General features: G+C 45.3%; 1 protein-coding gene across 2 annotated transcripts in view; it reads left to right on the forward strand.

Annotated features, from left to right (window-relative positions):
* Positions 1 to 21,599, forward strand: part of RAB27B (RAB27B, member RAS oncogene family) — a 692,526-nt gene that overhangs the window by 663,610 nt on the left and 7,317 nt on the right. For both annotated transcript variants that reach the window (XM_085629967.1, XM_085629974.1), the window contains one exon: positions 4,869 to 4,992. In XM_085629967.1, coding sequence (XP_085486093.1) covers positions 4,869 to 4,992 — 124 coding nt within the window. The remainder of the gene's footprint in view (positions 1 to 4,868; positions 4,993 to 21,599) is intronic.

The raw sequence follows: 21,599 nt of genomic DNA on the forward strand, positions 1-21,599 counted from the left end.
CTCAGGATGTTATCCTTACAAGAGATCCTTCAACTTGTGAATACAGGGGATTACATGACATCACTAGATCTACTGTATGCGTACTTCCGTATCCCCATACACGTAAAGCATAAAAATTTCTACGTTTCGAGGTGCCATTACCAAATCAGAGTGCTTCCTTTTGTTACTTCGCTCTGCTCCCATTGTCTTCATAAAATGCATGGCCCCGGTGGCGGCTTTCTTAAGGAGAACAGGGCACCAGGTTTTCTCGTACCTCTGACTGGCTTATAAAGGGTCCCACAATTCCCTCTGCAAGAGGCCTGTCTGAGGCTTTTCAGGACAAGCTAAACAGAGAAAAATCGTCTCTCACCCCATCCAAGTTGACAGTCTTTCTGGGGGCAATCCTCGCTATGACTGTTTCCAAGGCTTTCCCAACTGCAGAAAAAATGATTGCCCCAAGACAATAACTACTTCCTTTTGGTAAGAAGGTTTAGTTCTGTCCGGAAGTACAAGTCAATGTTGGGAATGATGTCATCTTGCATCCCGTGTCTTTGCATGAACTGGATGATCAGTGGGTCTTATGCCAGGGCCCCTTCAAGGACCCAATTTCAATTACCTCGGCTATGAAGTTGACGATGGCTTAGTGGAAGGACAAAGCAAATATCTCTCCAGGCCCATCGTTCTTTCTCGTACAGCCCCATATCATTGACAGCAGGCACTTCCCTGAAAGGCTGGGGAGCTCATATGTAGGACTTGGAGAATCAAGGGAAATGGTCTGTGCAGGAGACACAATCGTACATAAACCTTCTGAAATTGAAAGCGGTTTTCCTGGACCTCCAATCTTGTCTTGCTAGGCTCCACAACTCATCGATGTTGGTACGAACAGACAACACCACAACAATGTTCAATCGCACCAAACAGAGAGGAAGAAGATCACCGAACCATTCAGTTCAAGCTCCGCAAATATGGGAATGGTTAATTGTACACAACATCTCTTTTGACAGTGGAACATTTTCCAGGAGTAGAGAAGGAATGGGCGGATTCCTTAAGCAGAACAGACAAACAGTGCAACTTAAATGTGGATCTCTTCGCCACCATTCAGAACAAAAAATGAAAGCTGTAAGCCAGCAGGTTTCCACAGAAGAGTTCTTAGGGAGATGCATTCCAGCTGGCTTTTCCTCCTTTTCTCCTAATTCCAAGGGTCATTCCAGAATGAAAACTGACCTGTGGCTCCTCATTCTGATAGCTCAAGGCAATATTGGTTTACACAGCTGCTTCTCCTATCAGAGTGTCCGCATATATTCCATTTCAGCTAACGGAAGATCTTTTCTCCATGTATGACAGTCAGATTGTCCATCCACAGATGCATTCAGTCAGCTTCACAACAATGAGTTTGGAACATTAAACTTGCCTGGGGATTGCAGTTCTCCAGAACACTCATGCAGACACCACAAGTAAAAGTTATGCTGCCAAATGGAAACTATTGCGTTCATGGTGTAACTCTAATACTCTGCATTGCTTTTCTCTGCTGCACCTCGAGGAATCAGGCCTTGCGCATTCCTCCATAAAGGTCCATCTGCATCTGTTTCCAGATTTAGGAGGTGACATGGGGAGCTCTTGTTATGTTCTAACAGACTCATTAAGGAGTCCATGCAAGGTCTTTTTAGAGTCTACCCACCTGTGAAGTCTTCCCCCGTGGTATGGCAGCTCAACACAGTCTTGTCTCAGCTCCTTAGAAGTCCTTTGGAACCAAGTCATAAAGCAGACATGAAATCTGTTTCTTGGAAAGTGGCTTTCGGATGTCACTTACTTCAGCTAGGAGGATAAGTGAGATTCACTCCTTGACAATTCATGAACCATAATTACAGTTTCAGGAGGACAGAGTCATATTCCGAACTAACCCGAAGTTAATTCCAAAAGTGCCAACATCTTTTCACCTAAGTGAACGTATTGAGTTACCATCATTCTTCAGTAAACCCTCATCAGTAGCAGAGAGGTCTTTACATTATCTATATGTCAGGCGTTCTCTCATGTTTTACTTGGATACAACTAAAGTTGTTCAGGAAATCTGATCAATTCCTGATTTCATTTGTTCCTCAGAGGAAGGGGCAGGCCTGATCACGGACAAATTGCTTTGTGCGTTTCTGCAGCCGTCCCCTTTTGTCATGAAAAAGCAGGAAGACCAATGGTCTGCAAAGGTGAGTGCATTCTACAAGAAAAGTTGCAGCTTCTTCAGCAATGTTTGCAGGCGTATCGGTACAAGACATCTGCAGGGCGGCGACATGGGCTAATGCCCACACCTTCACAAACATTGTCTGGATTCCTTGAAGAAGGTGGATTTTGCAGTTGGGCAGGCGGTGTTGCGTCCCCTGTTTCATTAAAGTACACAAATGTTTGGGTATATTCATATACGGTATGTGTATGATGTCTTTCGTATAAATATGTTGCGATTAGGTCGTGCTATGCGTTTCTGTCTTTATAGTGTATTCATGCTAGTGAAGTTAATCTTGCAGTATGTTTTCTTTCATGGTGGGATGGCTAGCCTTACTCACTGCCATTTTACTTTGTACTGCTTACTAGTCTGATTCAAGAGTGCAAATCTTTGAAAGATACCATACTGGAGAAAAAACAAGTTATTTACCTATACACTGTGGTTCTCCAGCATTGATATCTTTCATAGATTCACTTGCAACACTCCCTCCTCCCTGTTAAGATTCACCACTTTTTCTTATACCTCTAATTTTACTTAATTTATACTCGTCCTCAAAATCTGAGGTATGGTGGCTATGCAGTGGATGAGTGCTTTAGGGTCTCTACTCTGATTTGTTGAAGTTTGGATGCAATGTGAATTGGCTAGCTATGTCTATTCTCAATGTAATTACTAATGCTTAGGTATTAGCACTGCTTTTACTGCTGTTACCGTTGGACTTTCACCATGGCGATGGGGAAGATTCAAGCATATGAATCTATGAAAGATATCAATACTGGAGAACCACAATGTACAGGTAAGTAACTTGTTTTTACCCTGATTTGACCGAACCCATATTTGTTGGCAGAGAGAAACCGCTAAATTCCTTTTTCACTGTAGCGTACCTATCTCGCCCATAGCCTAACATTGGGTTACTGTATTACACATAAGTGGGAACATCTGTTTGGGAACAGAGGGAGAAATACTTCTTGCACTCATTGGAATTAAAATTTAAAATCCTCTCTAATTGTAAAGTCGGATTTTAAATTACTGTTCTGAAAATGCTGCTTTTAGAAAGTTGTCATTTTTCTTCCCAAACCAAATGTGTCTTTCTTCCATTGTCCAGGGTCACATAACTGTTAACGGCTCTCCTGTGGTGTGATGTGTATTCCTTCCAGACGGGGGACAAAAGGGCTACGGTGTGGGACAGGATGTTCCTCTCCTAAGCAAGCTTTCCTGAAGGTTGTGCTCAGCCCTTGCTGAGCTTCAAAGGATATCCTTGGGGCTGTGACCACACCCTTCCTGATATCTGTAGCTGCCTGCCCTGCCACTAGCAAATGCATCTACTATCTGGGCCTGTCTACCCTTTGTCCCCTAGACAGTTTGGAGTCAAACCCAGGGGAAGAAATTACCAGAACCAGTTTAGGGGTAGACAAAGAGTGGGACTACTACACACATGTTGCCTCTAGGTATAAATGTGGAACCCTCAGAACCTCACAGGAGAATTCACTTGGACCTGTTGAAAAATTAGGAGGAGGACTGCCCTGCTGTCTGAGGAAGGAAGACTGGACCTGAAAACCAGATGTGACTCCTCGGGTCAGTTGACTGAAGTCCTGTTTGAGCTACAGGGACACAAAAAGCTTCCAGAGGCCTCTTCTGATTCCTAGCTGACCAGACCTAACTGGACCTGATGTGGTCCCCTCTGCTGGCCTTTTCAGGAGTGTCTTGACCCCATTCCTGCCCCCTCTCCCCCATACTCAAGCTCTTGACCGTTGGCCAGGGTCCGAGTGTACACCTCCCTGCTCAACTCTGAAGGCTTCACGGTATCAAAGCATATGGTGCAAACCGACGCAGAACCTGGCATCAAAGCACCTCACAGATCCTGATCGCAGCTTCATCAGATTCGACCCAGAACAACGCATAATGATGCAAGGGCCTTGCATTGCAGGATATCGGAGTTCTAGGTTCTGATCGAGGGCTTGACGGACCAGACAGTGTGATGTGCGGCAACCCCCAGTGGGCTCGAACCTAGTCCCATGCCCGACCGGCACTCCGTCAACTTGTGACTTTGTTCTGGTCCAGCTTGACCAAATATCCGCAGTTTGCACCTTTTGGAACCATTTGTGTACTTTATACTTTAAAATCTCATAACGCTGGTTTTATTGATTGGGTTTTTGTTATTTTGGTGTGATTTTATTTATTAAAATTTCATCTATTTTCTGAGTTGTTTTGGGACTTCTCTTGTGTTTTCACTTTATTACTGTTTAAGCGCTGCATAAATACTTAACATATTGCCTCTAAATTAAGCCTGGCTGCATTTTTACCAGGCTATCACAGGTTTATTTAGTGACATTTGTGGTTCACCCTCACAAATATTATGTTTAATATTTGAGTAGGGTTCTCTCCCCTTTTAACTATTAATCCATTTCCTACATTTACTATGGTAAGTGTCATCACTAACACAATTTGTTTAGTGAATCAGTCACATTTGATATTTTACTGATTGTTCTCTAGCATAAGCTAGTCAAACATCGGGCCATATTATTCATACAGGTATTGCAGTAATGATTACTAAAGCGTCGCTATAGTAGAAATATTGTCTAAAAACAAAAACTGCTTCAAAATAAGTAGGATATGGTGTTCATATGACTCATTCATCATTCTGTTTCACTACATAAACACCTGCTTCTGTTTTTTTCAGGTCAACTCCAAGCCAATGCATATTGTGAAAATCCAGATATAGTATTAATTGGCAACAAGGCAGACTTGTCAGACCAAAGAGAGGTCAACGAAAAGCAAGCAAGAGATCTTGCAGACAAATATGGGTGAGCAAAAAGTTGTTTTTGGGGGGGGGGGGGGGGGGGGGGGGGTGTTTATGTTTTTTTTTTCTTTTCTTTTTTTTTTTTATAAAGTATTGATGATATTTTCGGAGGAACAAAGATCCAAATAAGGTGTTTTTTTGTTATATTTGTATCCACAAATCGTGAACTTGAAAACGAGATGTACTCCCTCCCACCGAAAACTTATGAGTTCTTGTCCATAGGTTAACATAGGTAATATGGAATTAGTATTTCCATTTGTGGTATTATTGCATCAGTTCATCAGACGATTGAGATTGGGGTCTCCAACCTTTTCTGTATTGAGAGCTACTTCAGCTCAAGGAAAGTCCTGTTGAGCTCCTCGCAAATGTTATCACTGTAAAATATTGACAGCACATGTAAACATTACACTATGACCACCCTAAGCAGGATTATCATAGTGCCACCCAAGTATTCCAGGTGATAGTACCAGAAGAAATGCTAGGGGAACAATTATCAATATTAAATGCCCCCACCTGATGACTGATAAAGTAATATTCAAATCTTCACATGCCTTGTGGCACAAAGGACATAACCACAGCAATAAGTCTCCTCAATTCAGCTTGACATATCTTTCAAGTATCAACTTTAAATGTGTTTTGTAATTGAAACCTTTTGTCTTCATCAGCATATCAATTTCTGAAAATATACAGATTTTTCTATCACCACTTTCCATTTTGGGCAAACAAACTACATTTTCCTGAAGAAAACCCTTGTTTTTTTTCATTTTTAGGAAATACATAGTCCGCAAACATCAGCTAGTCATTTTAATTGAGCACTCACCTGTACAAATGCCTCATATGGACAGACTGCTTCAAATGCTCAGGTATTACAGTCATAATCCATAGCACCGAGGACGACTGTATAATGCCAATAATGCACACCAGTATAAATTGTGCCTAGTCTGGACACCATAAGGACCAGGATGGCCACCATATTATTAGTCATGGTCCTTATTATGCAAGGGCCAGCCACAATTATATCAGGAACACCTAAATATAGTGCAGTCATGCTCTTAATATGTCACTGATTGCTGCCAGTGTACCATAACTAGACCACGAATACCCAAAATAGTAAAGGATGGCCAGAAGTATGTCATTGGGACTATTATGCCATGAACTGACACAATTGTGCTACAGACAAAACCCATATGATGGGGGCTAGCGTACCCATTTGGTAGTCCTTGACACCAGGTGTAGCTTGCAGGAATCAACAATGTTTATAATGGACGCAAACATAGATGAATGCAGATGAGGCTCTTCATTTTCTCTGCTCAGGATCATAGCTTTCCTCAGCCCTTGGCTGCTCATGCACCCAACTGAAACATTTTCACTCTGACTCCTGAAGTCCCACACTTTAGTGGGTCAGCCTTGATTACTGCTCAGGCTACCACTGGCACTCTTCATTTATGGCCCACTGTTCACACACATGGTGAAATTGATAAACCAGGGGACTACCACATGGCTACTCACCTTGTGACTTAGTCTGAGACTGGATAAAGGTGACCATGTGGCAGACTAAATAGGCCGACAGTGTGTGTTTGATTGTTAATATTAGTCCCTGCCATAGGCTGGTTGGCTAAAGATCTTCAGATGAGAAGTGCTGCCTTTTTTTAAATGCTTAGTCTCTGTATAGACTCTCTGAATGAGATACTGGGATTGACTTCACCTCTGAGAGCTACTTTGAGGGTACTGGCGAGCTACCAGTAGCTCCCGAGCTACTTGTTGGAGACCCCTGATTGAGAATGACCCCTTACGTGTTTGTTTAACTTTGATAATTTGGTAGCATAGCCCACCTGCAAAATCTGATGAAAATGTCCAGACGTTAACGTTTTACAGAAAGAGATGTAGCGCTTAGGCTGGAAATATAACGCCATCGAATATATCTCAAATGAATCCTGGCTAAGCTACATGTAGTCCTATCGTTTGGATGGGCACTTGTAGCAAAGTCACCTTTTTCTGTGTAATCGCCCCATTGGAAGTTAAACTAAAAAAGGCACACTAAGGTGTGCCTTTTAAACCCACATAGGTGGGTGCTTAACGAATAAAAAAAAAAAACAAGTGGCACACTACGTGTTTGCAATAGTGTGCCCTCCTATTGACTACATGTCTAAAAGCTGTTTTCACTCTTTAGTTTATCTGGTTTTCCCATTAAGAACCATAGGTATAATTAAAAATGCTACCAAAATGATTCAAGTTTATTTTTCACATTGTTTTAAAAATTTAATTTAATGGTGAAAGTAGATTTTTGATAATGTTAGTGGAAACATAATGTTATGAAAATATGATTTGTGCTGCATTAACCAAAACTGTCTTAGAACCAGTTTTGCCACTCCCTGCACCTCCAGAGGCCCAGCACACATTCTTGGCTGGAGTTCATGATGCAGCTCTCTAGAGGACAATAGCCTGGCTGCTGGGCCCAGGAAGGTAGGTATTAACATTTCCTTCTTAACCTGGAGGGATACATGGACAGCTTGTGTAACAAAGGAGAGCCTCATGCTATGTCTATTTCAGGGCCCTCCTGGACTTTCTAGCCCCTGCCATAGCAGGATGAAATCTAGTTCTTGGCAGTGACAGAAGGGACCGCATCTAAATATGTGACTGGTTTAGGGAGAGTTAGGGCCCTCTTCCGATGAAAAGAGGGATGAGCCACTGTGTATCTAGGACGTATGGGAATTTTTATAGGATAGCAAAGAGGTGGAGCACATAGGGCAAGAAAAAACATATTGGGTGTGAAAAATTCTCCATTCATGTGAATACTTCTAACAGCAGATTTCTCATTTTTCGAACATCCTCAAACAGCAGACTGAATCTTGAGAATTTTTCAAGCAATGCACCTGTATTTGGTGCTGTACTCCACAGTGCTCTGGAAGTCAGAGTAGAGACACATTTAAGTGTCACCCCTGCAAGCTGACATCACTTTCTTGTTCCTTTTTTTCTTCACCCTTTAATGTGGATTCAGAACTCCACTCCCAACTTTGGCAGTGTTCAGCAACTCCTAAAAGCTTTTCACAAAGTTCTCTTCCAGGGGATCCTCATCAAGGAAACATACAGCATATATGTGGAAAACATATATGTAGCTATATATATATGTGTGTGTGTGTGTGTGTGTGTATATATATATATCTATCTATATATATATATATATATATATATCCCAACACAAAAGAAGCAAAGGGGCACTCTCTGGGTTCAAGTAATCCAATTTATTGCGCCACAGACGCGTTTCAGCAACATGCCTTTCTCAATGTGATTGCGCAAAACAAGATGATAGTCACCTGACCAGTTTAAATACGTCTCAGTGCACTCTCATTGAAGGTGAGTGATGGCTGTAGAAAGCGGACTCCTAATTCACCCTGAAGCGTTGTCAAACATTGCGCCGCCATCATTGTGTGTCAATTTCCATCAGTTTGCTTTATGGCTGACTCCCGTTTTATTTCACCTGAGTGGATGTTTAAAGTCATAGTGAATATAGTTCAGCTTATTGTTTAACACACTTGGTAAACACAATGTGCAGTCGCATCCATTTCTTCACATTAAATCAAGAGAGTGCATTCATATTTAAAAGTCAGTATTTCACTGGATATAATATCCCACGTTTACCGCAAATGCCTTTTTGAACAGTACAAACCCACAGCGTACCGGTTTCGTAACCAGGACTCCCACATTATAGTAACGTGTGACTAGTCGTCAGCAGGCATGGCGTTCTCTTACGCAGCGGTGGTTCAGGCATTTGTCCATAATACAGTTCCCCAAATTATATATATATATATATATATATATATATATATATAATGCAGCCTTCCATAGCAATGCTGAACAATGTTGTAAGAAATTCCCCTGTATATAAATACACTCCAATAAAAGCAGGGAGAAAATGCACATTTGAAAACTGCTTTAATAAAACAGCAGAAATCACCGTCCTACAAGGGAAGAATGAGAAAACATTGTCAGCACATAGGCTGTATTGCATAAAAACCTCACTGTAGAAAGCTGAAAAGCTAACCCACAGAAACAAAGATAAACTGGCACCGTGCCTTTAAGGCAGCCACGACCCCTAGCTTCCCATCATGCCTCAGGGGTGACAGTTAGGTCATTTGTTCTTTCCGGCTCCTTCTGTCAGGACCCTGGTTACTTCAGCTCTAACTCTTTTTCTGATTTCTGTCAGAAAATACTTTTTTTTTGTCAAAAGCTTTTTACTTCGGCGTCTTTTTGTTGTTGGAGTATATCTCTGCTTTTTTTGAGAGAATTGAGCATTATTTCCTAGTCTAAAATGCCCTCTTTATTTGACTCTTGCCCTGCCTGTGGCAAGAAGAGGGCTAAAACAGACTCCCATCGTGTCTGTATTCTCTGCCTTCCTTCTGATCATAATCTAAAGGCCTGTCAGCATTGCCAGCTACTGTCCAAAAGAACTCTTAAGGACAGGGAGAGGATTCGCCTCTATAGGCTGGCTGAGTAGAAGAAATCTCCTTCAAGAGGCAGGTCTCCGATGAAGAAGAGGAAAGAGAGTGCCACTACTCCCATCTAGAAGTAAGGTTCCTATCTGCTCTCCATCGGCGTCGGGCTCGGCGCTGCAAATTCCTTCATCGGCAACGAAAACGTCGACGCGAAGACCATCGACGTCGGGCTCGCCGTCGAGAGAACACCGGTCGTCGACAAAGACATAAGGTACGTCAGATACTCCGACGTCGTCAACCCGGCGACGATCGCCGTCTAGGAGTAGATCTCCATTGGTGTGGGCTCGCCCAACGTCGAGGCATAGTTCTCCGTCGTCGCCGGCAAGGCGGCGGTCGACGTCGAGACATGTTCCGCCGTCGCAGGGTCATCGGCGATCGGCGTCGAAGCAGGCGTCTCCGTCGACATCAACCAGGCGACGGTCGACGTCGAGACAGGCCTCGTCGCCAGAGGCAAGGCAATCATCACCTCCGTCGTCGTCCAAGTGATGTTTGACGTCGAAGGAACATTTATCATCGAGGCCCAATGTGAAATACACCAGATGTCGTTTGACGTCGAGACGGCAGTCTCCGTCGGCGACAAGAAAATGGTTAGCATCAAGAGAGGGATCGAACAGGCACCAGGAAACGACATCGAGAAGGATTTCTCCATCCATCCATTCTTCGTTGAGATCTCCTACACGCTCAACGTCGAAGGTGCAATCTGTATGTTCCAAGGGTTCGACGTCACATCATACAATGTCGAAGGTGAGATCGACATCGAGGAGACTATCACGATCAAGGGGCTCACCAGTGATGGTGACACAGCCATTTGAAGTCGAGGCATTCTCCATCGACGTCCCATCGCTCATCAAGATGCCGATCTCTTTCCAGAAATCGCAGAGAGTCTTCTCATTCTATCTAGAGCTCACCCCAGACAATTGCGACTTCACGCAATTAGTCTGTTCACTCACCTGAGCCTCCGAGGTCACCAGTAGGCTCTCCAAGGAGACAGCGATCTCCTTCAATTCATCTTTCGCCCAGATGGCTCTAACCTCTCCATCATTGGCAAACAGTACCGACGGGTCACGCTCAACGAACTATGGACTATTCCAGTCCTCTGCACAGGTCACCCTTACAACGTCTTGTGCAGGAAGTGGACAGCTCCCCCACTACTCGGACCAGAGAACACAGAGGCAGATCTCCTGAGCGCAGATCGACTCAGAGTAAGATCCGGCGAACGCCATCGTGGTCCTCCTTCGACGCACTCATCCAAAAGGGACTACTCACCCACCCTCAGGGATAGTCCTCCTTTTAGGGTGTCACCCATCGACGATGTGAACACGTTTCATGACGTTCTCTCCAGAGGAGCACAAAAGCTGGGAATCACCATGTCAGCTCCTCAGACCACGACGTCTATCATTTTCGAGACCCTCCATCAGAGGTCTGCGACTAGACCATTATACTACCCTTGGTCCCTGGTATCATTGAGCCGGTAATGGACGTTTTCCTTACTACATCATCGGTTAAAGCAGCTCCTGCACGAATCTTAAAGAAATATAGACCTGCTGCCTCAGATACTCTTTTCCTCAAATCGGATCCGCCACCGGGCTCTGTCATTGTGGCAGCAGCAAAGAAGACACACGCAGTTGCTTCTTCCTCCTCTGTTCCTCCGGATAAGGAAAGTAGAGCACAAGACTTTTGGGGGAGAAAGGCTTGCGGTTCTGCAGCGTCTTCTCTTCAAGTGTCTAACGCTGCGGCTCTGATGGGCCGTTACGACCGGTCCTTATGGGATTCACTGGAGCGATTCAAAGACAAACTCCCGAAGGAGGACCAGCAGGATTTCTCTGAAATTCTCCAGGAGGGTGCGCTGGTGGTCAACCAAATAATCAGCACTGCGGTGGATGGGGTGTCTTTGTCGGCTCACTCTTATGCACATGGCATATGTGCGCGAAGATCTTACTGGTTGCGTCTGACTGCTTTGAAACCAGAGGCGCAACATCGCATCTTAAATCTCCCATTTTCTGGCACCTCACTGTTCGGATCACATGCAGATGAGGAAACGGCTAGAATGAAGGTTGAGTTGGACACCTTAAAGGCCGTAGGCCTTGAAAAGAAAAAGGAATTTAAATGCTACAGGTCCTACAATCGTAAAAATTACCAACAGAGGGTTCAGACCCCTCAATGGTTTCAAAACAAGTAGAACAAATCCCAGTTCCAGGGCAGTCGTTCCTCGAGAGGAAGAGGACACCAACAGCAATCCTCTTACGCAACAAAAACTCAAGGGAAGTAATGAGCCTCTGCTTCCTCTAGCAACATTGCACACTCCAGTGGAAGGAAGTATCTCAAACTAAAGTCAAGAGTGGCGCAACATCACCAAAGACCAGTGGGTGCTAAATATACTAGACAGTGGTTACGCACTAAGTTTTTGCGCGTCCCCAAGACAGGTTACTTCGGTGAAATCCCGTCGGCTACACCTAGATCTCCTGCGTCAGGAAGTGTCCATCCTTCTCAGGAAACTAGCCATAGAAGAGGTCCCTCCGGCACAGAGAGGACAGGGGGTCTACTCAAGATACATCCTTGTTCAGAAAAAGGACCAACCGAACAAGTTCAGACCAATTCTAGATCTACGTTCTCTGAACAAGTTCATCAAGAAGGAAAAGTTTCGGATGTTGGCGATCCATCAAATATTTCCACATCTGAGAAAAAGCGATTGGATGTGTTCGGTGGATCTCCAAGATGCGTATTTTCACGTCCCAATCACACCACGGCATTGCAAGTTCCTGCGGTTCATGGTGGACACAAAACATTACCAGTTCAAAGTCTTACCCTTCGGTCTAAAATCTGCCCCGAGGGTTTTCACGAAATGCATGGCAGTGGTAGCGGCAGCATTACATCACCAAAGTCTGTTCGTGTATCCATACCTGGACGACTGGCTGGTGAAGGGATCATCCCCCCACATGGTGCAGGAACACCTTCACATCTGCCTGGACCTCCTGCAAAGCTTAGGCCTTCATGTCAACGTGGAAAAATCGGTTCTTCAACCGACCCTATCGCTCCACTATCTAGGCGCCACCCTAAACTCCGACCTCCGAAAAGTGTTTCCTTCGGAGGAGAGGTTGTCATCAATGAGAGTCAAAAGCAACGTCATCCTCCAAACTCATCAGCCATCAGTAAGACAAGTGGCTTCTCTGCTGGGGTCGATGGCTTCTTGTATTTTTCTCATACCCAATGCCAGATTGAGGATGAGACCGTTGCAACAAGATCCGGAGGACAAGTGGGACCAATCCTCGAGTCAGTGGACCGACAGTATTTTCCTCTCGCCAGCAGCGAAGATGTCCATTCTCTGGTGGTTACAACCAAAGAATCTTCTGGTGGGAGTCCCATTCCATCAAACTCTGCCAAGACAATCCCTGATCACGTATTCGTCCCTTCAGGGATGGGAAGCACATCTGGGTCATCTGCAAACTCAGGGCAGGTGGACCAGCAGGGAATGGACCTATCATATCAACATGCTGGAACTGCGGGCGGTCCATTTAGCCCTCAAGGCATTTCAACCGTCGATTCAGTCCGAATTGATCCGAATACAAAGAGACAATACAACCACCATGTATTACTTGACCAAGCAAGCAGACGCCCTCAGTCGTCACTTCGACGAACAAGAAGACTAGGTGCTCAATGACTAGGTGGTGGCAGACATTTTTCATCAATGGGGTCATCCCTTCATCGACCTCTTTGCGGAAGATCAAAACAAAAAAGTCCACGACTTCGCATCCAGCTTTTACCGACCAGGAACGAGGGGGGAATGCTCTTTTGATACACTGGTCAGGGACGTTTGCATATGCCTTTCCACCCCCTCCCTCTCTTTCCGAAGGTTGTGGCCAAACTGATCCGATCCAGCATGACAATGATTCTCATACCACCATTGGCGAGGCGAGTCTGGTGCTATCTGGACCTGTTGCACCTCTCAGTGCACCCGCATTTGAGACTTCCGTGCAGGCCGGACCTCCTGACCAAAATGGGAGGGAAGATCCTGCACCCCAGTCTTCCCTCGCTCAGCCTGACAGCATGGCTCCTGAAGTCCTGCAGTACAGACATTTGAACCTACCTCAAGATTGCATGGACATTTTGCGGGTGTCAAAAAGACCATCCACGAGGACCTCATACTCCTTTAAATGGAAAAGGTTTTACTTGTGGTGGGTGCGTAATGGGTGGAATCCAATTCAAGGGCAAGAGGAGGTAACATTGCCCTATATTCTCTACTTGGCCAAATCTGGTTTGAAGTGTAAATCCATAAAAGTGCATTTGGCTGCCATCACGGCATATAGAAAATTGCCTAACCAGCCTTCGTTTTTTCAACTTCAGGTGGTCAAGGATTTCCTACCGGGGTTGAAGAAGGTTTATCCTCCTGTCCGACCTCCCTCTCCACCTTTTGGAGTTGAATCTAGTCTTGTCCAAATTGATGGGTCCTTCCTTCAAACCCATTCATAAGGCCGCATTACAACACTTACATGGAAAGTAGCTTTTCTAGTGGCTATTACATCAGCACGCAGAGTGAGTGAAATCCAAGCACTCTGTTCTAAGGAACCGTATATGGTTTTCCATCATAATAGAGTGGTTATGCGAACTCACCCTTCCTTCCTGCCCAAAGTAGTGTCTGATTTCCATGTAAATCAGACTATTTCTCTTCCCTCTTTCTTTCCCAATCCTGCTACACCAGCAGAAAGGTCTCTGCATTCATTTGACCTAATGAGGGTTCTCAAATTCTACTTGGAGGGAACAAAGCCCATAAGAAAAGCTGAGCAATTGTTTGTTAACTACAGCTCTGTTAGAACAGGCTTTCCAGCTTCTAAAAGATCCATTTCAAGGTGGATAGTGTTTTTTATAAAGTTGGCCTACCAAATAGCGAACAAGCCTCTGCTAGCCTCCCCCAAAGCTCATTCTACTAGGGGCAAGGCTGCTACGGTTGCATTCTTACACAATGTACCGATGGCAGAGATTTGCAAGACTGCAACTTGGAAATCTGTCAATACATTTACCAGGCATTACTGTCTGGATTCTGACTCCAGAGCGGATACCCAAGTAGACCAGGCCTCCTTGAGGACTCTTTTCCAATGTTAACTGGTTTTGGAGTCATTTTATGCTTTCTGTTTACTATGTATCTTGGTTGTACTATGGTTACTTGCCCGCACGATATGGGGATGGGCTTGCTATTCTATTCATGTGCTTATGACTATTGATGAGGATCCCCTGGAAGAGAAGGATGAATTACTTACCTGTAATCCTAGTTCTCTTCCAGGGGTATCCTCATCAAAGTCATAAGCAACCCACCGCCTCCCCGGGCAAGTGAATAAGATATATCAACTCTTTGTGCTATGGTTTGCGGATCTCCGCAAAGAACAACTGACCTAACTGTCAACCCTGAGGCATGATGGGAAGCTAGGGGTCATGGCTGCCTTAAAGGCATGGTGCCAATTTAACTGTGTGTCTCTGTAGGTTAGCTTTTCAGCTTTCTACAGTGAGGTTTTTATGCAAAACAGCCTATGTGCTGACAATGTTTTCTCATTCTTCCCTTGTAAGATGGTGATTTCTGCTGTTTTATTAAAGCAGTTTTCAAATGTGCATTTTCTCCCTGCTTTTATTGGAGTGATATATAGCGCTACATATGTTTTCAACATATATGTTGTATGTTTCCGGGGTCCCGCGCATGGGCGGGAATGTTCATGTGCCTATGACTATTGCTGAGGATACCCCTGGAAGAGAACTAGGATTACAGGTAAGTAACTTATCCTTCCAGAATATGATTTAGAAAATGATAGGATTTGAACCTTGCTGAGTCTGCTGGAAGCAGCTGTCGGTGACATACCCAATTGTGGTATGCCAATGGTGCTTGGCACAGGCCATGACTCTTAAATCGTGCAAAAAGTATGCTCTCATGCACTCTAAAGCTGTTGAGGACCAGGAAGTTGAGCTCAATGCCGCAAAACATAAGAAGAGTGGGCAAGCAGTAGTTCCACTCCCATTCCAGATTGTGGTCCCAGTTACTAGGTCACTATCACAAGAAGTCTCCTTCCTGCTAAAAAAGCTTCCAGTAAATTGAAGTCCAAGTCTATGCACAAGCATATGAAGGCCAGGTGGGACTTTTCCTCATTCCACCACATGACGTCTAGTGAGGAGGTATGAAAGTGTCATGGTAAATATCGCACTCTCCCTATAGCTCCTGGCTCCGAACCAATCGTGCAGTTCTTCCCAGCACACCAAGTGTTTTAGGCTGTTGTCAACCCCTCAGTAAATGGCATCCTTCAACAAGATGCAGATGGTCGCCGTCGTGCCCCACGGAGCAGCAGGGGTCTTCAGTTAGACTTCGCCAGCAGATCTACCCCAAGGTCGCCAGCCCCTAAAGCTGGCTACCTTCCTAGCACCAACTTCTACTCTGGCACCGTTGACCACTGGCAATTACTCTGGGCCACATCCATCGTTATTTTAAGCACCATGATACCTCAGTTTTGATGTAGCCGTATGCAAATCAGTCTTGACCCTGCTGAAATGGAAGCAGTACAGCCTGAACTGTGGATTGCAAATGTAAACCCCCTTTCTTCCACGCATGAACTTGTACCATATTTCTTGCTGGTTCCTTTTTATGCAGAAGCTGAGTCTGCCTGCGCCGGTCAGTGATCTGGTCCTGACTAGGCCTGGGCGGTAAATTCCGTTCCGCTCGCGGAATTTGCGTAATTTCGCGTTCCGCGGAGAACGCGAAATTGCTAAAAAGTCTGCTTTCCGCGATTTCGCGAAATTTTTGCTTCTTCGCGATCTCAAAATGCGTGTTCGCGAGATATTTCTCCCCGAGCACGCAAACAGCAATTGTGAACAGGAAAAAAGCATTGCGAACAAGCAATTCCGCGTGTTCGCGGAATTTCTGCGTGTTCGCGGAGATTTTTTACCGTTTCGCGGAGATTTGCGTAACACAATTCCGCAAATTCCGCCCACCCCTAGTCCTGACACCAGTCTCCACTCCCAAACCGCTGTAAAATCTCAGAAGCTTAGCCAGTCATTATGCAGCCTAATTACAGTCCCAACCTCTGCCCTGAGATCCGTATTGATGAATACATGCACCGGTAGGTACAGTTGGGGGTACTGTGCCACTGGAACCAAACATCGTACTTACAAGCCCCGTTTGGGGCAAAATAGGTCTGGGGTTAATTGTGTTCCTGTTGAGATTGAACTAAGCTTGGCAGTTTGGCCTGGATTGTTCCTCTTGAAGCAGGGCCAACACTGATTAAACATGGATGGTCCCTGACGAGGTGGTATAGTGGGCAAAAGAAAGATGGACTAGCATGCAGACCAGAGTAATTACTAGGGACTAAGATTAATTCAAGCATTCTGCACTCACTTTTTTGTTTACCTATGTTGGCTATAGTATCAGCATAGGATTCACGCTCTTTTTGGCTCCGTTTCACACCGAGCATGGTGCACGTGTGTCAGGACACTGATGATCATGAAAAAAGGGACAGATTGCTGCATATAATGTTATATCAAAATGTATGGCGCAACTTGTCACCCATGAGGGTATCCATATGCTGGAGCAGGAACGTAGGCCAGGTCTTCAATTTCTCTTCAGAAGTCAAGAAACAAAGTAGCTGTACCGATGTATCTTGGAAGTTCATTTCCAGTTCTTGGCGACATTAAAGAATAAGGCGCACCCTTCTGATTTACTTCTGTGGATGCGGGTGACCCGTGCGAGGGTAAGAGAGGGAGACCGTAGCTATCTGAATAGAGTGGAAGTGGGTCATTAAAGCATGTTAGTCTGATGTGGGCTTTGTAGGTGTGGATGAGCAGTTTGAATTGGCAGCATATCTGGATGGGTAGCCAGTGTAGTTCAGTGAAGTAGGGAGTGATGTGAGCACTCCTGGGGATATCGAGGATGAGTCTGGTGGTGGCGTTTTGGATTTGTTGGAGTCTTTTTATGAGCTGGTTGGAGATGCCTGGATGTCCGTACGCTTTGTGTGCGTGGGGATCCATTTGAACATCTTCCGAAGCATTCTGAGAATGAGGCGGCAGGATGTGACCACAGCGTTAACCTGTTTATTCATCATGAGTTAGTCATTTAGGATGATGACCTGGTTTCTGGTGCAGGCAATTGGGGTGGGCATGGTGCATACATTGGATTGCCACCCAGAGGAGTCGTATGGGGAGCACTTGTTTCTTGAGATTGGGATCTCAGATCGCCCTCATCCAGTTGGCCACGTTGATCATGTAGGATGTGAAGTTAATCCTGGTGGTGGTGTTCGCATCAGCGAGGGAGAGGATGAGCTGTGTGTCTCCGGTGTACAAGACAATGTTGATGCAGCGGGCTCTTATGATGCGGGCGAAGGGTGCCATATACACGTTGAAAAGGGTTGGGTGGAGGGAGGATCCCTGGAGGACTACACAGACTAGCTTCTTGGTTTCCGAGGTGTATGGAGGGAGTTTGACTTGTTGGGTTCTGTTGGCTAGCGATGAGGGTGCCATGAGAACAGTGTCAAATGCTGCAGAGAGGTCAAGGAGGATGAGTGAAGTGGTTTCACCTCGATCTATGATGGACCAGATGTCTGTTGCTGCCAAGAGGGTGATTTCCGTGCTGTGGTTGTTGCGGAACCCTGACTGGGTGGTGTCCAGAAAGTTGTGCTCTTCTAGATTGTAGGAGAGTTGCCTGTTGATCTCTCTCTCCAGAACTTTGGACGGGAAAGGAAGTAGCGAGATGGGTCTGTAGTTGCTAAGTAATTATGTATATGCAGAGGGTTTCTTCAGGAAAGCTGTTACTTCTGCGTATTTCCAGCTATCCGGGAAGGTTCCACTAAGGATGAAGGAGTTGATGATGGTGGTGAGGTTAGTGCTGATCAGTGTTCTTCCCAGTTTGTACATGTGGTGAGGGCAGGGGTCTGTGGGGTATCCTAAATAGATGGTGTTCATAATTCTGGTGGAGTCTTTTGTGGTGAAGGGCTCCAGTTTGTTAGATAATAGGCGTTGGTGGTGGGTGATTGCGTGAAGATGTCCTCTGCAATGGGTTGGGGTGCGAAGTTAGTGTAGCTCTTGAGTATTTTGTTGTGGAAGAAGTCAGAGAGATCATCTCCTCCTCATTATACTGATGATGCATAGTATGTTGGCTTGCACTATGACAGTGGTCTAGACACATCTGAAACCGAGCTTGGCCTCGATTTAGATAAAGTACTTCATTGAAGTGTTGAATTGGAGGGCAGCTGAGAGTGTAGTATTACAGTTGCCCACTACTGAGATGAAAACAAATGTGTTAACTGAGATTCTTCAACCGAGTCAGCTTCATCTGAGCCATTATTGCCCGTTCATGGAGCTGGTACTAATGAATTCTGGGTACGTTGTCTAAGCCATGCTCATGACAACCAGTCATTCGAGTGATGACTTCACGGTGAAGCATCCTGCACCGGAGAGCCCCATTGTTCAGGCTTCAACAAGTAAGGTCAGTCCGAATTCCTTCCTGACCAATTCTCTGGATTACGAATCAAAAAGACTTGATTCTTTTGGGAAGAGAATGTTTTCTTTGATTAATATAGTCCTTATGTTTATCACCATGGTTTGTCCCTTGGGTAAATACACCACACATTATGGGATATGGCAACCGACATCCTGTTTGCTGTCCCAGAAGATTTCAGGTCCCCTTCGGCCCATAGGACACAGGATAGTCAGAATGCAGGCGAGTGTATGCTCTGGGCTGGCCTGGACACTACAGACTATCGCAGAGATATTTCAGCTGGTAGTTCACCCTTTCCCTCTCCCACCCAGCTTTCGTTGTGGTGACAGATGCTTCACTGCTGGGTTGCTAAAGGCCATCTGGGAGAGATAATGATTAGAGACCTCAAGACTCTGGAGAGCGAGCTCCATAGTAATCTTCTGGAGCCTCCGGTGATCCCTATAAGCCTTTCTGCCATCCATCAGAGGGAGGCGAGCTCGGTCGTCATGTGGCAGAGTAGAAAGAGTGAGGTCCTGGGCCATGTGTCAGGAGGCACTAAGCTTCTGGAGGTGACTGGACCAGCAGAACATATTCTTGGTCCCTAACTGCCTAGCAGCCTCCCTGAATGCCAGATCGCACAAACTAATCAGGTGTCGTCAGGCAGATCACAAGCAACATCTCCATATTGTTTACAGTTGTGCATGTTGGTGTTTCCTCTAAGGTGCCCTTTAAGAGTTTCACTCTGGCTGGAATTGAAGAAAAGACTCCTATATGTCTTTTGGCTGCTATCTCCCCTGCCTTGAGTTCTGAGTATGATCAAGACAGACTGGGCCCAGTTCATTGTCATTGGCCTGGGATGGGCTAGGGAAGTATAGTACCTAGAGAGCCTGCGTATTTGTTCTGTAACCTGCTTCAACTTTAGAAGGTCCTTACTGTCTCAGCAGAAGGGCAAGATCCTGCGTCAGACTATCCACAGCCTACACCTCCATGCATGGAGATTCAGCAGTGGCAATTGAATGCATTTGACTGAAGTGGTTGATATCATCCCTGCAGCCAAATGCCCATCCATAAAGTTTAGCTACGCTGGGCGCAGGGACCGAATTTGTTGCTTGGTGTAGTGTTCAAAACACTGCCCCCCCTTACAAGCCTCAGTTTTTGATGTTCTTTTGTATATGCTTTCTTTAGTCCAGCAAGACCCTGCGGTGGGAATGGTGACTGCTTACTTATCAGACTTTGTGTTTACCTCATCAATGGTCTTTGTTTGTTATTAGTTGTGATGTTTTATTCAAGGTTTGATGCATGTGTCTTGCCAAATCCAGCCCCCCTCCCCCCGAAGTTTGTTATGCCTCAGTGGGACTAGAGCTTTGGATTGACATTTCTTATGTGCATAGCCTTTCAGCCTATTCACAGCTGTTCTTCATGACTCTTAACACTGAAAAACATCTTCCTCAATACGTTTACATCGCATGAGTAGACTGCAGGCGCTGTCTTTGCAACCGCCTTAAACCTCTTGTTATTTTCTGGGCAAACTGGTAATGAGGACCACGGCATCCTTGCTAACGAAGGTCATGACTTCATTCCACATTGGCCAATCAGTTACGCTGCGAGTGCTATTGCTTCACCTCACCCCTCAAAATAGGAGATGATCCATTAACCTGACCCTACTAGGGCTTTGACATTTGATATCGATCGCACAAAGGACCATCACATGAATGATCAGCTCTTGGTAAGTTTCCCTGGGACAAGGAAGGAGAAGGCTTTCCTGTCATGGTGGATAGTCCTCTGTATTAAAATACGCACTGGCCAATAAGCACCCCCTCCTCTCCACCCCCCCCCCCCCCCCCCCCCCCTCTTCCTTCCTCCTTCCACCTTCCCCAAGGGCCTGCGGGCTCATTCCACTATAGCCGAGACTACTGTGATGGCTTTGGAGCAGTGGGTGCCTGTTCTGGATATATGCAAGACTGTGATGTGTGTCAGTGCATATACGTTTACAAAACAATACTACCTTGATAAACTAGTCTGGCAGGAAAGTCACTTTTTCTGCTCTGTTCTGAAGGACAGTTTGCCCTGAGTCCCCTCTTTAGACCTTCCACTCTTAGGAGATACAGCTATGGTTTCTATTCTAAACGTGAGGAGTCTATGGTTAAATGTATTCAACAAAAAAACAGGTTGCTTGTTTTCGTCAATGCACTTTATGGCTACTCACTGGATATTCTAACCGCAGATTCCTCACTTACCATCAAAAAAGGTCCCAAGTTCGGAATCTGTTCACTGCCTCAGTTTGTTCTCCCTCTGCTACTGAGGACATGGAAGGAGAACGTTTTAAAAAACTGATGTCGGTGTGCAGTGGTGGCACTTAATATATGCTCAGCAACTTCACTTCTGGAGCAGTATGAAGTCATAAGGAGACACCTACAGATGCACAGAAACATTGCTGGAAAAATAATCTGTATACAATCTGGCACATGGAAATAATCTAATGGGGTGGAGTTTGTGGTTAAATAGAGTAATCACCAGATAGAGCGTTACTGAAGCTAGCTGTCAAGGCTTTCCCAGGTAGGTCACACCCTAAGTAGGCTAGATAACCAGTTTCATCCTACTCTGAGCTTTTTTTGTTGCCCTGAACTCTAGTTCAGCAAACTTTTTTGGTAAAGGTATCCGGCTTTCTGGAGCCATGGC

The sequence above is a fragment of the Triturus cristatus genome, chromosome 2_1, assembly GCF_964204655.1.
Source record: "Triturus cristatus chromosome 2_1, aTriCri1.1, whole genome shotgun sequence".
Taxonomy (NCBI): Eukaryota; Metazoa; Chordata; class Amphibia; order Caudata; family Salamandridae; genus Triturus; species Triturus cristatus.